This window comes from Indicator indicator, chromosome 18 (genome assembly GCF_027791375.1).
Source record: "Indicator indicator isolate 239-I01 chromosome 18, UM_Iind_1.1, whole genome shotgun sequence".
NCBI classification, from domain to species: Eukaryota; Metazoa; Chordata; class Aves; order Piciformes; family Indicatoridae; genus Indicator; species Indicator indicator.
This window is the reverse complement of record NC_072027.1, coordinates 4,089,968-4,105,426: the sequence shown is the minus strand read 5'-3', so window position 1 is coordinate 4,105,426 and position 15,459 is coordinate 4,089,968. Positions and strand designations below refer to the sequence as shown.

Sequence of the window (15,459 nt, the reverse complement as noted above, 5' to 3'; positions counted from 1 at the left end):
TCACTCTTGTCCAGTTCAATTGCCTCGGTAGAGAACTATTTCCATGGGGAGGGAGGGCTATACAAAAGGAAAATGCCGACATGGTACAACATCAGGAATGGGTTGCAATTGCTTTTCTCTGGCTCGCCCAAAGAGAAACGCATGATAACACACTGATTTTCTTTTTGCCATAAAGAATTGTACCTGTGTTTGGGAGAAAAATCAGAGCTAGGACATTTTTACCAAAGGAAAAAAAATCCATTGTGTTTATGTCCCGAGGTTTATGCTCCCATTCCTTGTGATACACACAGACCACCAATGCTCAGCAGAAAATTTCAAAGGCTTTGCAGCTTTTGTCTTTGCCAGGCAGGCAAGGGAGTAAAGGCAGCAAGAGAACAACACTGCAAAACTTGTAACCAGTAGCACCTCAGCACAGTAGCACTGTAGACACAAAAGCCATCTGCCTTAAGGGTCACCAGAACCCACAGTTAGAAGAGAATTTTGCTTCTGGAAGGAAACAGTGATTGTGTAGCTAAGCTCAAAAGAGTTGAGGTTGAGGAAATTCAGAGTCCTCCTCCACCATACACCTTTAGGAATACTCACTGTGTAAGAAGAAGGTCATAAATATCACAGGAGAATCAAGAGATTCCGTTGATTAGTGGCAGCAATCGTTTAGAGAAGGAGTCTTATCAAGAGCTATGATCAAGTAGAGCATGTGCAGGTTTTCATCAAGGAGGAGCATTCCCTCCTTTCAGGTCTGGCAGAGGACAAGTGCTGTGGTTTAACAATCAATGGTTCAGCCAGTTCCTGAGCAGCGATTGGCCCCTCCCAGACAAATTCCCCCAGTTTAGCCCTTTGGCTAGTTGGGGTCAGCTGTGCTGGCCATGCTCCCTCCAGCTTTTTGTGCACCTGCTCACTGGCAGGGCATGGGAAACTGTAAAACCCTGCACTTGGGCTAAGCACTACTTGGCAGCAGCTAAAGCATCCCTCTGTTATCAGCATTGTTCTCACACTAAATCCAAAACACAGCACTGAAACAGCTACTAGGAAGAAAATTAACTCTCTCCTAGCCAAATCCAGGACAAGAAGTCACTAAAGATTCCCTTTGCTGAATCCAATGAGTAGTTTACACTGTCTAATACACTTCTCCAGCTTCTCAGTCAGGAGTATCACGTGTGGAAAATGGAGCACACTGAGCAAACTTCCCATTTCCTCTGTGGGGGAAGCTTTGCCCGAGCCCCAGGCAAACAATACACTGAGAGACGTCATGAAAGAAGGCTTGTAGCTGTCATAGGGTTTAACTCAGCAAGCTGCAAATACATAGCCCAAGGCTAAAACAGCCTACTTAGCAAATGTGTTAAAATCTCTGTTCTCTCTCTCTTACCTGAGGCATGAGATACTGCACCTGAGGCAAGGATTTTAGGTGAGGTAAGCATCTCAACACTACCCAGCTGAGATTTTCAGGTGGCACCTTTCACCTCCACTAGGATTTCCAGAAAGAGTTACCAGTAAGCCTAGTGCAGAGGTGCCTGTAGTAACTCAAGCCTATGTTAGCTGTACCTGAAGCAGAGGAGTAAAAGCTGGGTGTTTCTGTAAAAGCCAAACACGTAGCTCAAGACAGTGATGCTCAGGTAAATTTCTGCAAGTCCACAGAGGCACAGTTTCAAACAATGCAACACAATATGGCTGAGTCACGTCTTTTGCCTAAAGATCTTTCAAAATGACTTACTGAGAAACGTCTGGTTTGGATGGCAGTGAGGAGCCAGAGCTGCCACTCCTCAAGAGTGAAATAACCTGAAAGTGCACCCCTTAAATCGGCCAATTTCAGTGATACTGAAGCAAGAAACGCATTCTTCCACAGGGATGCCTGGAGTGATACACTTTCTCTCAGAAGTGCTTTTCAACTTGAAGGCATTTCAGATGGGTGAGAAGCCCTTTCTTCTGCTAAAGCAATGTGAAAACCTGCCTTACTGTCAGCACTTCTGGTGCATTGGAAACCGATTAACAGGAGCACTTGCATCCCTCTCTCTTTAGAGCTTCATTAAAGTGGATGGTGGGGGGAGGTCAGACAATTTTTTTATTCATTAAAAGAGGGATCTTAAAGACCTTCTTTCTGTCCTTTAGATGTCTGACAGACAAATACGAGAGGAGGGGAGAGGAGAGGAGGGGAGAGGAGGGGAGGAGAGGGGAGAGGAGGGGAGGGGAGGGGAGGGGAGGGGAGGGGAGGAGAGGAGAGGAGAGGAGAGGAGAGGAGAGGAGAGGAGAGGAGAGGAGAGGAGAAGGAGAGGAGAGGAGAGGGAAAAGGAAAGAAGGGAAAAGGAAAGAAAAGAAAAGCAAAGCAGCATGGTTCTTTCACTCTGGAAGCTAAATGATGCTACTTGACCCTATGAGTGAATTGGTGCACATAAGAAAGTGTTTCAGTATTTAAACACTTGGACACTGAGGAGCCACTTCAGCATCACTGCTGTCATCCCCTGATTTGCTTTCCAAGTCTGCTGTTTGCAGTCAAAATTTTAATCTCAAGAGTTCCACTTCTTGGTGTCTCCCCCACACACACACTCACTATTGAATTCACAAGACAAATGAAGCAATGAAAGTATGCAAAATCATTATTTTCCACTTCCTCTTATGTTTTTTGGTTGGTTGGTTTCGTTTTGTTTGTTTGATTTTTGGTTTTGTTTGGGTTTTGTTTGGTTTTTTTTATGACAACAGCAAAGAGGGTGATGTGAACAGCTCTGCCTCTGTGCAAGCATCTCTCACAACCTGGTGCCTGCTCACCTCAAAACAAACAGATGGTTTCTTTCATTTGCTGGGAAGGCACAGAGTAGAAAAGTTCTATTTTCTGCTGTGCTTTGGGGCTGCTAAGGCAGCAGCAATGGGCTTCACAAAACTAAAAGCTAAGGAAATATTTCCAACAACTGCATGATGCTCAGCATCTGAGAAGTTCTGGCAAGTCTTTGGCTGATTTTACATTCACACAGTAATGTCACCAAAAGAAGTTTTACTGGCCAAGGTCTTTGAAAGAAAGAGTGTTTCTGGGTTCTCTGGGATTGCCTGGTAATTACACTGCACAGGTCAGAAAATAATTAACTCATGACCTGCAAATCAACTTCTAATGGGAGTAGCAGTGTGAGGGTTTTAGGGCTACAACGCCCATACTGCTTTCTTACACTGCATAAATTACAGCAGTGGCAAGCCTATGATGTGCAGCAAGATTACTCACAGCTCATTATAGATGACATGTGAAACATGGAAATTTATTAATCAATCAGCACTGCAAAGGGAAAAAAAGGACCATCAGTTCTTCTTTATTTCTTCCTTTTCAGGGATTACTGCCTCCACCTGATTCATGCAACTGACACAGGAGGCAAACACACTTTCAGGTCAGGAAGACCTGAATGCTGTACTCAGGAATCACTTCACTTGGCCTTCTGCAAACATGTAGTCTGCCATGAAGTCGTCCCAGCACTGGAGCTTCTGAAGGGTGTATGGTCACAGATAAGATATCACTAGACTCATGGGGGCTGTGTTTCCAGTGATGAGAGATCAATACAGCCCCTGATCTACTTGTCAAGAAATATATTGGCCAAGAGTGTGGAGGTTAAGGACAATCTATGTAACTGCACTTTTTGTAGTGAATGATGTAAGGGAGGAACCTTCATGTTTATGACAGTCAGCATAAAGTGTGTATATGCCCTTACATGAAGGGGAAGATTATAGGCACTGGTAGAAACAGGACAGAAAACTTAGATGTACCTTGTGGGTACTTCAACTGGGAACCTGTACAGCCTGAAGGGAAGGAGGAGAATACGGAGACCTCAGCAATTCCATGCACATGCACTTGACTATTAGAAATGCTTCTGAAAGCAGAATATTGAGGAGAAACTTCTTTACAGTGAGTGACAGAGCACTGGAACAGGCTCCCCAGGGGGGTTGTGGAGTTCTTCTCTGGAGACTTTCCAAACCCACCTGGATGCAGTCCTGTGCAGATTACCCTAAGCGATCCTGCTCTGGCAGGGGGGTTGGACCTGATGATCTCTTGAGGTTCCTTCCAACCTCTGACATACTGTGAGACTGTGAAATATCATATATGAATAAAACACATCTTGTGGACGTGGGTGTGCAAGGCTGTAAAAACCCTGCCTGGCTTAGCAAAGTATCAAAGAAAGATTCCCTCCAGTTTTTTTTTTTCTTTTTTTCTTTTTTTTTAAATAAAAAGGTAGTAAAAGATTAGTTGACAGGCAGCTGTCTGATCCCTGGTTCCTGCACACTGTTCCTCTGCTCTGCATATTCTGCACTTGGCCATCCCATCAATTGCTCACATTGCCAGTAACACACCTCAGAGCTTTGTTCCTCTCTACATTTTTCATGCTGGGTGCAGCTCCTAAGAAAGTGTCCTTAGGAAACCAGGAGATAATTTTAGAAGACTGTACCAGCACCCACAATGGAGTACTTTAAGCTCCAACATATTGACCAAAGTCAACTTTGTTCATTTTCCTCTTTCTATGGTTAGACTTATAACTTGTTTAAACAATGAGGTAAAAGACTGTCAACAGTTATACTTGGTCAGAATTTCAGCCAAAATTATCAATCATCTACACTACAAAACCTCCAGCTCTATTCCTAGTGGCCTTTGAACCTTAGCCAGCAAGTTCTGCAGAATTTACTATGCAAAACTCCCCAGTGGTTGTTTTCCACAGATCCGCTGCCTGTCAAAACAGAATTCATCAAACTTGTCACCAGAGTTCTTGGAAATGTGAATAAGATGAATCTTTACATCAGTTCCAGTGAATTCTCTTTCATGTGCACATCTTTTCAGTGAAAAAAAAAAAAAAAAGAAAGAAAAAGGAAAAAAGAAAAAAAGAAAAAGGAAAAAAGAAAAAAAGAAAAAGGAAAAAAGAAAAAAGAAAAAAGAGAAAAGAAAAAGAGAAAGGAAAAAAAGAAAAAAGAGAAAAGAAAAAGAGAAAAGAAAAAAGAAAAAAGAAAAAAGAGAAAAGAAAAAGAGAAAAGAAAAAAGAAAAAAAGAAAACAGAAAAAAAGAAAAAAGAAAAAAGAGATAAGAAAAAATAAAAAAAGCAAAACAACTGACTAAACACTTAACTTTACAAAAGACTGCAGGGACTTTTTATGGTGTTATTTTACCAGTCATTAATAAAAAGTGTCCCAGTTTCTCAAGTTTCTGAGAAAACTGTGTTCCACTGAGCCATCTTACAGAGAAATTGCTTACTACATGTGGAAAACAACCGAGCAGGAATTTACTTTACAGACTCCTTTGTAAAATCCCCTGAACTTCATTTTAATTTAAAATTTGTTTTTCATTTGCTCAGTGTCAAAAGGCAAGTAGTGCTGCTGTAGCAGTTTGAATCTCTGCCTTGTGAAGCACAGCCCAAGTTCTGGGGGCACTGTTTTCTCATTAGCCACTCTCCAAAGAACAAACTGACAATAATGGATTTAGTATTCCCAAGATATGCTGAGTGTACTTTACTGCCATGCTAGCCACTTCTTCACAGAGAATGCTGCCATTTATTTGGGGAAGGAAGGCAGTGTCTCTCCATGAAGGAGAATTTGGGGGATTTTCAACCCACCACACCCCCATCTATGAATTTATTACCAGACTTTTCATTTTAAAAAGGCAGAAGAAACTAAGAATTGCTCTACAAATCAAGAATGAAAGCAACTTGCTGTTGTGAGTGAGGCTTTAGGTTAATTCTAGAATTACAGAATTAATTCTAGAATCTATAGAATTCTAGAATCTATAGAATTCTATGATTCTATGATTCTCAGCATAGTGTTTATGTCACAGAGCTATTTCCAAGACTTTCTGTATTCCTCTTGTCTTTAAGAGATTCTATCAACTATCAAAACCAAAATGAACTCACAGACTACCAGGAAGACTGAAAGATTCATTTTCTTGAGAGAGAAGAGGAGAAATTCACTTGCACTGTTAAAAGGCAGGAAGGCAGCTGGAGGAGCAGATAGTCCCTGACTCTCAGCTAGGAAAAGAATGAAGAAAGAAAAGGGCATAGTTAGAAAGCATGCAGACCCTTTTCTGCACATGTCCCAAATTTTAGATGAGCACTAAAGAGAAATTAAAACCACTATGATTGTTTTAAGCATTATGTTACTCATGGCTCCTGTTGCAGTCCCTGAGTAGTCTGACTTGATCCTTCCTACCAAAAAGCCTGACCTCTTTCTACTGTACAAGGAATCAAGAGAAGACCTTGAAACAGAGACACAGCTATAGGTCAGTAACTCAGTTGTGGATCAAATCCAGCCTTTGACTGGTTATTAATAAACAATCACCAAATTATTCTTTGCTATTTATTACCTGGCACTTTATGAAGAATAAAATTTGGAAACTTCAGATGTGATGACTGAGCTTTTGAGAGACAGAGGCCAGGAGATAACATCTTAAGGTGATTGTTTCATGCAATTAACTGTGACTTCAACTCACCTCTTTGTTCAGACCACATGGCTTTGGCTTTCCGGGATTCTGTGGCAATTGTGACAATAAAATAATCTGCCCAGCAACACAGAGTAGCAGCTGCTGCTTCTTGAACAATCACAGCTTCCAGGTACCCTTCAAGGTCATAATCTTCACTGTCTTGGCAAAACTCATTTCTAACTACATTAAATGTCATGCCCAGAAAGCCCAAGGCAAAAGTGTTATTTCACAAAGTCTTTGTTTTATCCCTGTGTTTATCTCCCTCCACAGCTACATCTCATCCTACCAGCCACTTAATGGCCTATTCCTGATTAGAGTCATAGCCTGCTTCTGGTAATCAGCATTTGCAGAATAGCCAGCCCTGAGATCACTGGAGATTAAGATCTCATATAGAAAATATCAGAAAGCAGTGATGCTTGGAAATTGTAGGGAAAAAGAGAAAAAAAAGAAAATTAGTTGTCCATCTATCTAAAGCACTAAAGAACAAGTGGATAGTAACAGAAAATCCATCAGCTACACTGGCTAGGCTGAGTCATTAGAGGGTCCTCAGCCATCAGAATGATAAGGAAGGATAAACATCAAATTCACCTGCAGTGAAGACAGTGCTGAGATTATGATGGTAAAACAGAGTCAAGATCTAGCTCTCTATCACAGAACAAGTTTCCTCAGGGCGAATCCTGCAGTTCCAGCAACTTCCTTCCCAACAAGGTAAGCCTAGAGCTGCAAAGAATCCAGTCCCTTCTGTTGGTTGTTGTGCCAGTAACATTCCACTGCCAGCCACAACTTTTAAAATACTGACCTGCTCCTGAAAGTGTAAATACTGACCTCTTACATTCCTCCATACTCCCATGACCATCTTTATGGTGTCTTTCATTGAACAGAATCCATCACTCACAGTCCAGAAAGATGACATAAAATCATCCCAACCTCACCTACAGAGTACAAAACTCATCTGTTTTGAAACAAACTAGTAAAAAAAACCAACAAAGTGAACAAACAGCAGGTAATTGTAATTTTAAGAGCCTCATTTGACATCATGATATGTTATCCTAAGCTCTGTCATTTACACAAGTGCCACCAGATAAAGACAAATGTCTTTCAAAACCATTTGAACTCTGCTTGAAAAAATAAGAGCACTGGCAAGAAAACCCTCACAAAATATCATGAAACATTGAAGCAAACCCAGTCCAAGAACTAAAACCCAGTCTAAGAGCTAAATTCCAATCTAAGAGAAAGCCAGGACAGATCCAGGGAGAGGAGTCCTGCCAACCAGTACCTGATGACAAGAGTTACATGTAGCAAAGGTGATAAAATTGACTTCCAGCAATTATTAGATCTCCAGACCTAGTTTCCAGTTTATCTGCCTTTTGTATTTTGGAGAGCAAAAGGAAGGTTAAAAGTAGGAATTGTACAGAACCAATGTGGGTAACTTCACCACAGATATCCCTATGGATGGGTTTCAGTGGGAACTAGTAGGCAAGGTCTGGGTTAAATCAGAGGATGAGAACTCCAGGGATCTGGAGCCACCCTGACCAAGGTCTGACACATGCAAGTAGCACTGTACCAAGACAAGAAAGAAACAGCTCCCTTGGCACCAGGGAGAGATACAAATGCACACAGTACAGAAGAAAAAATATCTCCAGACAAAGCCAACAACAACAAAAAGAATAGGCAAGGAAAGTTTTATCCAGAATACATTTATTTTCTGATCACAGCAAAAAATAACATAATGCAGAGGGTGCAGGTGCCCTTGGAGTTGTGCAGATAAGATATGGAAAACTCACAGTCCTTAAACTCCCATTTCTCCTGATTTTACTTTCTGGTCTAAATCCTCTTGATGCTTACTCCTGCTCCAAACATCTGTTGCAAGCTAATTTTGCCTCTTTTTCCCAAAATGCAAAGCAAACAATGCTCCTCTCTTTCTCCAATAAGTAGATATTTTAGACTGCCAGTGGAAGAATCCCTGGGTCCATACAAATCACTTTGTCACCATCACCACCAGGACAGATGATAGAAAAGGGGAGAAATTCTTTCCCCGGAAAAAGTGGGTTTAAGACCCTTCAACAGGTTCAGCTGTGAAGCTTCTTCTGCTATACACACAGATTCATCTATGTTCCTGCTCTTAGACACAGCCTCTCTGCTTACCTGAGCCCATGTAATGCAAGGAGCACGAGTGGGGACAAAAGGAAACAAATCCATATTTCTTTGGTGTAAAGAAGATCAAACTTATAACCAAGGGAGAAGTCACACAAGACAGTCATATCCCTCACAGAGCCCATTTCTAGGGGAATCAGAAGGCTGTCAAGCCTCTACATTTAACTCACAGATGCCAAGAGATTATTCTGCCTCCTGCTCTTTGTCCTGCTTCCCAGTAAAAATGCAGGGAAATACCATTTCTCTCCTGCTGTGTGTGTCCTGCTAACACTTCCACTTTGCAGCTCCTTCTTGGGTCTGCCAGCACGCTGGGGGCTGGAAAATCACAGTGACAGAGGCTCATTCATGCGGGGATAAATATCAGGGGAAAAGTCCAGGGAGGAGCCAGCAAGCAGCAGGCAAAAAACGCTGCATGGAATCATGACCCTAGGAATCTCCATGAGTTGTAATCAGAGCCTGTTATTAATCTAGCTAGACACTGGGACCCACTAGCTGGACTAAATCAGATTAAACTCCTTCTGTATCAATGGCTGGAAGCCAAGCAGGTCTTTCTTCCCTTTTCTTTTCAATGATAACCCAAAGGATATTTCTGTCTGCTTAGCTAAGTAAATACACTGCTTTAAACCAAACAAAAACAGGAGATCAAAACACATCAAGTGAATTTTAGTATGGCAGTAAAGTCCTTTGAGACACAACCCAAAGTGAGGGGAGAAAAAAACCCTGGTTATTTCCTAGCCTGGGTGGCTACAGGAGTGTTGGAGCGAGCAGCACATTTCACCTCCACCCTCCCAGTGTGGGATAGGAGCAGTATTTGAACAGCTAAGAAGGGGTTAAAAGCAACTCTTTCTTTGCCCTGGAGAGTTTTACAAGGCACACTACAAGCAAACAAAAGGGAAGTTAAAGAAGAAAAATCCCATTCCATCGGGACGGGGGAGAAGAAAGAAGTCCTAGATTATTTAGAAGAGCTAAGTATTAATTTCAGTTCTCAGAAGTTGATGAGAAGCAGAGCAGAGTGACATGCTGACAAAGTGCCTAAGGAGCCCATTCCTCCCTGCCCCGACCACCACACTCAGCACCCTGTGAGCACAACTGGAACTGCGATAAGAAACTGCTAAATGCTCCTTACCTGCCCTGCCCTTGATGGCTCTGGTGTTTGCCAAATCTCTTTGCAAAACCAAATGCAAAAGGGAAGAAGAAGAAGAAGGGGGGAGGGGGAAAAGGAAAAAAAAAAAAAAAGAACAACCACGACTAAAATAAAGACAAAAGGGGGAAAAAAATCAGAAAAACAAACCACGACAGAGAGACGTTCCTTAAAAGCCAACAGCAACACATAGCAACTGTTAGCCAAGCAGATCTTCCACGAGATGGAGACTAAAGGCACGTTATGCTTGCCCTGTCAGGGGAGACGATTTCAGAGACTTCTTAAAAAGACAGCAATTCGGGTTAAAAAAAAAAAGAAATAAACCAAAACGTATCAGCGCTTTAGAGGTTAATATCCTCTGCTGAACAACATGCGTTTATCCAACCACATCCTAGAGTAGTTTTTTCAGCCCCGAGACCAATGAGCACAGCTAAGAGGAGGGCCTTGGGATGGTGGAGAGGCTGAGTTGCCCCCTCCCCTCTGCCTTCCCTCTTCTCCACCACCCCCCCCTATTTTTTTTTCCTTCTCCCTTTTTTTTTTTTTTTTTTTTTTTTTTTTTAGTTTAGTAAATTAATGCAGCAAGAAACTCTCAAGATCTGGCGAGTCCTAGCAGGGGAGAGAGGGCAGAGGGGAAATGAGATGCATTAGGAGGACACTGAGCCACTTTCTTTCTGAGCACAATGGGAGTGCTTCCCAAGAAACTTCCCCTTTGCTCCCCTCCGCTCTAGCCCTGAGCAATGGGACACCTTCCCTACAGGAGCAATAACTTATTCGGGAGGAAAATAGCCCAGGAAGCGGGAACCAACATCAGCCAAACGGCGGGCAGGAAAGCGACACAACCGGGACTGCAGCACGGCTCCACGCTGACAAATTCCTCTGGATGTAATTAGGAAGACACCTCGGCTAGCAGCGGAGGCTAAAGCCCTGTGTTGTTGAGGGTCGTCCCCCGGCTCCCATCTTACCCTCACCACCCTGATGGCAAACGTACACCCCCTGCATCTCCCCTTCTCGCCAGCCTGATGTCCGGAGCGAGATCCCGCTGAAAGGAGATTTCAGTGCGGGAAGCCCTGGTCCTCCGGCCCCGAGCACCACTGCAGTGGCGGTGGCGGGGGCACAGGCGAAGAGAAGAGAGGAGAGAATAAGAGAGAAGCGGAGCGGAGGGACGAACCAAGGCAGCGCCGGAGCGGAGCCGCCGGTCGCTCCGCAGGCGCCCGCGGAGCGCTGCCGCTGTCCAGGGTGCTGACAGCGCACCGCCGCTGTCCAGGGTGCTGACCGCGGAGCGCCGCCAGCCTCTTCCCTGACCAGCTTGCCTCCGGTGGGACATCTCGCTTCCCCTACCAGTTCGCCCCAAGTGCCGGGTTACTTTATTGGCCAATCCCACCGCCCCCCATCACGGAGTACAAAAAAAAAAACAAAACAAAACAAAACAAAACACCAAAACCAACCGAAAACAACAACAGCGAGAGCTGGGAAAATGTGCAACGTCAACGCACTCGGAGTCTACGTGTGGGAGACGATCGTTTTCTTCAGGTAAGGTTCGGCTTTACGGGAGGAGTGTGCGAGCCGTGGGCTCTGCCAGGCTGGCCAACCCTGCCCGCCCCGAGCTTGGGGCACAGCCTCTAGGCACAGCCTCAGCCTTAGGACGGCGACCTCCCGCCTTTCTCGAGCTGCCTTTTTGCCTCTCGGTTCCCCGAGGCTGGCGATCGCACAGCCTCCGGCTCGGGACTTTCCGCGGCTTTGGGAGTTACTCCGTTTAATTAGCACCGCAATCTCGCTAACCGCAGTGCTGAAAACACCGACCCCAGCTGGTTGCAAAGTGACAACTAGTGGTGGCTGGGAATGCTGCACTTGAATTTGCCCGGGTAAATAATCCCACCTCACCCCCTGCCCGTCCTCAGATTGCAGGTTAAGGTGAGTTCCATGGGATGCTCTCACTGCTTAGCTATGTTATCTCGAGAAACTCTTGGACTCCTTTTCAAGGAGGCCCAACCCTGCCTCCTCAGCTTACTCTGTCTGAAGTGACTGAAAGCAAAGCAATGACCTCCCTCCTCTCCAACTATTTTTTTCTTTCATGTCGTTTTCAACATGCTTTCCTTGCAGAACCAGAGTGAAAGCCAAAGGGGAAGTGAGGAGCTTTTTGCAATTTTATCTATTACTACCTAGCTGTATTTTGACTCTGTTTCAGATGTGTTCAGTTTCTCATCAAGGTTGAGGTAGTAGAAGGAATAGTTTCAAGACTTAAAGAATTGTTTCTGGGTGATCTCTCCTTGCAGTGCTTTTACTAAATGGACAACAACAACAACAATAAATAGTGGAAGGAGCAGCTCTTCTGTATTTGCATGAACAATGGAGCCTGCTGTAGCAAGTGATAGACAAAATACAAAAACCAAGAAACCTCCTTTCATGACCTGAGCTTGCTTTGGTTGCATGGCTCATACTTTTGCATTTCTCTATTTTTACTAAAGTCTCATCCTATAGTTTATTGAGAAAAAATAGACATTATTTACCCCTACATCAAGTTATTACCCCTACAAGTGTAATACTTATCATGTGCAAACCACAGCAGCAGACCTAGTGATGCTAGCCAGACTTTTCTAGCTAGTGGTCTCTTCCCTTTCAAATACTAGAGTCTTTCCAGGCATAAAAATTGGGATATCCCCCCTATTTTCTGTAATTCTACAGAAAAATCAAAGACAGTAGGATTTGTAATGTGAGCTCAAAGCATTTAACATTTGGCTGTCAGGTAAATCAAGAAAGAAGCTCTAGAAATAATTAAAAGCACCCATATTTGAAGAGCAATACTGAATACCCAATACTTCAGAGCCATCCTTTCTCATCTCCTTTAGTCACAAGTATATGGCAGCACTGCACAAAACAGAGGGGTGGACTAACTGAAAGCATATGTATGTGCAATAAAGTCTTTAGATAAGCAATACTGAAGCACAGAGATAAAACATTCCAAGATTAAATGCCACAAATGCTCTGGAATGATGTCCATAGATCACTTAGAAAGAAAGAAAAATTTAAAGAGCATTTCCAGGATAGAGCTTCCTATAGCATTAAAACACTTGTGCAGCTCTCCTTTCAACTGCCTGAACAAGTGAAATTGATAAATGTTTGTCTTGCTGATCCTGTGATGCAACTTTGCATCACACTCCACATGTGAGCACTTACAGATTCTCAGCACATCACTTAAAGTCCTGAGCATTCAAACCTTGGTAAACTGATCCCTTCAGGTTCTAAAGTGAATGTTTATCCTGTTAGAAATTATCCACATATACATACATGTGTACTATATATGATGAAGCCATACTGCATGCAAAAGATATTTCTGGAAGTCTGGCTTTCCTGAAATTACCATTTAAGAACATTTGAAAACACTTTAATTCAAATACAGAAAGATCAACATTGAAACCAAATTGTTTTATACACTGCAGTCATTTCCCAAATAAGAAAAAAAAAATATCAGTAACTTCTGCTCAGAACTGACTCTAAGCAATGTTTTTCTTTTCTTTTTTCCTTTCCCACATTGTGTTATGTGTTCAGTTTATTACAGGCCAAAAAAATCTATCAGCCTTTCTGGTCCAGGAATAGCTTTGCTATTTCAGTAAGTGAAGTTTATTCATTAAGAATCATTCATAAATTTAGTGTGCCAATTACTCCTGCACATAGTGTTTACAACACCCCTAAGCTGATAACCCAATAATCCACAACAGGAGTAGTCACTGCTTTACGTTGCAGGGGGGACCACACTTCATTATCAGCCTGTTGAGAATATTCTGCAAAGAGAATCCATAAAGCCAAAGAAAAAGCTAAAGTTCCAAAGGAAAACTAGAGCCAGCCAATCTAGGAAATAAGGCTAGACTAGACCTGTTGTTTGACAAAAATGCCCTTCACCAGCCTTTTAAAAAACCAGACCCTGTGGGGAAGAGTAACAGCTGCTGTGTGAATGCAAGCATGGTATTGCCAATGTGATATTTGTTTCTGTTACAGTTGGGGTGTTTTAGAAGGAATTTGCAATAAGCAGCTTATTCTGACATGCCCTTCTTTATGGAAGGGCATTTCCCATTTTGCTACCTGCCTTCTCAGACTGCAGTCCCTTAGCTGTGACTAAGACATTTGCTGAGAACTTGGACAGAGGCAGGGAGGGAGACTGGGTTGGAGTGGGAGAGGAAGAGTCTTCTGACAGTGTGCTTGACCAACCTTACCTTACATATATCTACATAAGGCACAATGCTATTTCCTGAAAATAAAAATAGATTGGACAATATTTCCACAGGTACTTAGAATCATAGAATCAGTCAGGGTTGGAAGGGACCACAAGGATCATCTAGTTCCAACCCCCCTGCCATGGGCAGGGACACCTCACACTAGATCAGGCTCACCAGAGCCCCATCTAGCCTGGCTTTAAACACCTTCCAAACATTCTGCTTCCATCTGTGGGGACATATACAAACATTGTCCCAAAGTCTAACCCTACACACTGTTTGTTCATACCCTCATTCAGCTGTGGGTTACTTCATGCAGAACAAAATGCTACCTGATGATCTTGCCAGGACTTTCTGTTGTACCTCCACGTTTTAATAACTGTAGTGGTCCAGAAACACCACTGCATAAGCCTGGGGGTACAAGTAGGGAGATAAACTGGTATCTTACCCAACTGGACACTGTCCTGTGAGGTTTTGAAATTGTTTGGGCCTGCTTTTTGTCCTGACTGCACTTCTGTAAGTCAGGAATCAACAGCCTGACCTTCACTGAATCATGATCAGAGCTGGCCCCTCCTGAACAGCAATCCGTCAGCTAGCAGGAGTGAGTCAAGACTGCTGCTCCAAGTGATTCACAGACTTAATGCTGCTGCCAGCCTCAGACCCTATTGGATTGCTCTGGCATTTTTATTGTCACTCCTGTCAATAACAGAGCTCTTTGATTCCAGTTTTTTAAAACAATAAGAAGATGCCAGTGTGAATATGATGCCTCTTCACTTTGTGGAAAGACAGACACTTCTTCCCAAAACAGACTTGATGAGCCAGTGATTGGAGAGCTGCTGATTTCAGCCCCTTGGAAATAGAACAAAAGAAACAGACAGGGGAGGGAAAAGCAGAATAATGTGCATGTTATCTCCAAACCTTCTGCTATAGCTCTGCAGTGCTAAGACAGCATTACAGCAGTACCTGTGAGCAAACTGCCAACCAAATACTTCCAGAGCCACAAGCTAAGCAATGTAGCAGATATCCTCAGCAGTTATTTTCCTCATATTAACTAAAATCTACTGGAAGTTGTGCCTTATGACCTGTTGTGTCTCAGCTGGGTCTGTCTGCTCCTCTGTGAAATAAAAATGATTTAGCAAAGGCTTGGACTAGGTGGCTGTAAGGACACTCTATCTTCTTTGGTCTGCAAGCTGCAATAATCCCTTTAGAGCCCTTGCTAAAGGGGTTATGTATTCAAAAATATGTGATGAGGTAGACAATTCTCCCTAGAAACTCTCACAGACATTCAGCAGAGAGAGATTAAATTTGGAGTCATCTCAGTAGAAGCACAAGTGCTTCCCTTGCCTTCTGCAGGGAATTGGATACACATTTCCATCCATAACAATTCCTTTGCCTTTTAGGTAATTAAGACAAATCAACATAAAGTACACTAAATGTTCTCTAACAGTCTATTCTTAACCTTCCTCTCTACACAGCTGTGTTACATCACATGAGTTGTCCCCAGAGACTTTCTTCAAGAACAAGAATTTAGG

At 43.1% G+C, this 15,459-nt stretch overlaps 1 protein-coding gene across 1 annotated transcript in view; it reads left to right on the top strand.

The window, feature by feature from the left end:
• The first annotated feature begins 11,193 nt into the window (after positions 1-11,193).
• The window catches only part of GLRA1 (glycine receptor alpha 1), a 38,204-nt gene continuing 33,938 nt past the window's right edge, over positions 11,194-15,459 (top strand). Inside the window, exon 1 of the mRNA XM_054389027.1 lies at positions 11,194-11,249. Coding sequence (XP_054245002.1) covers positions 11,194-11,249 — 56 coding nt within the window. The remainder of the gene's footprint in view (positions 11,250-15,459) is intronic.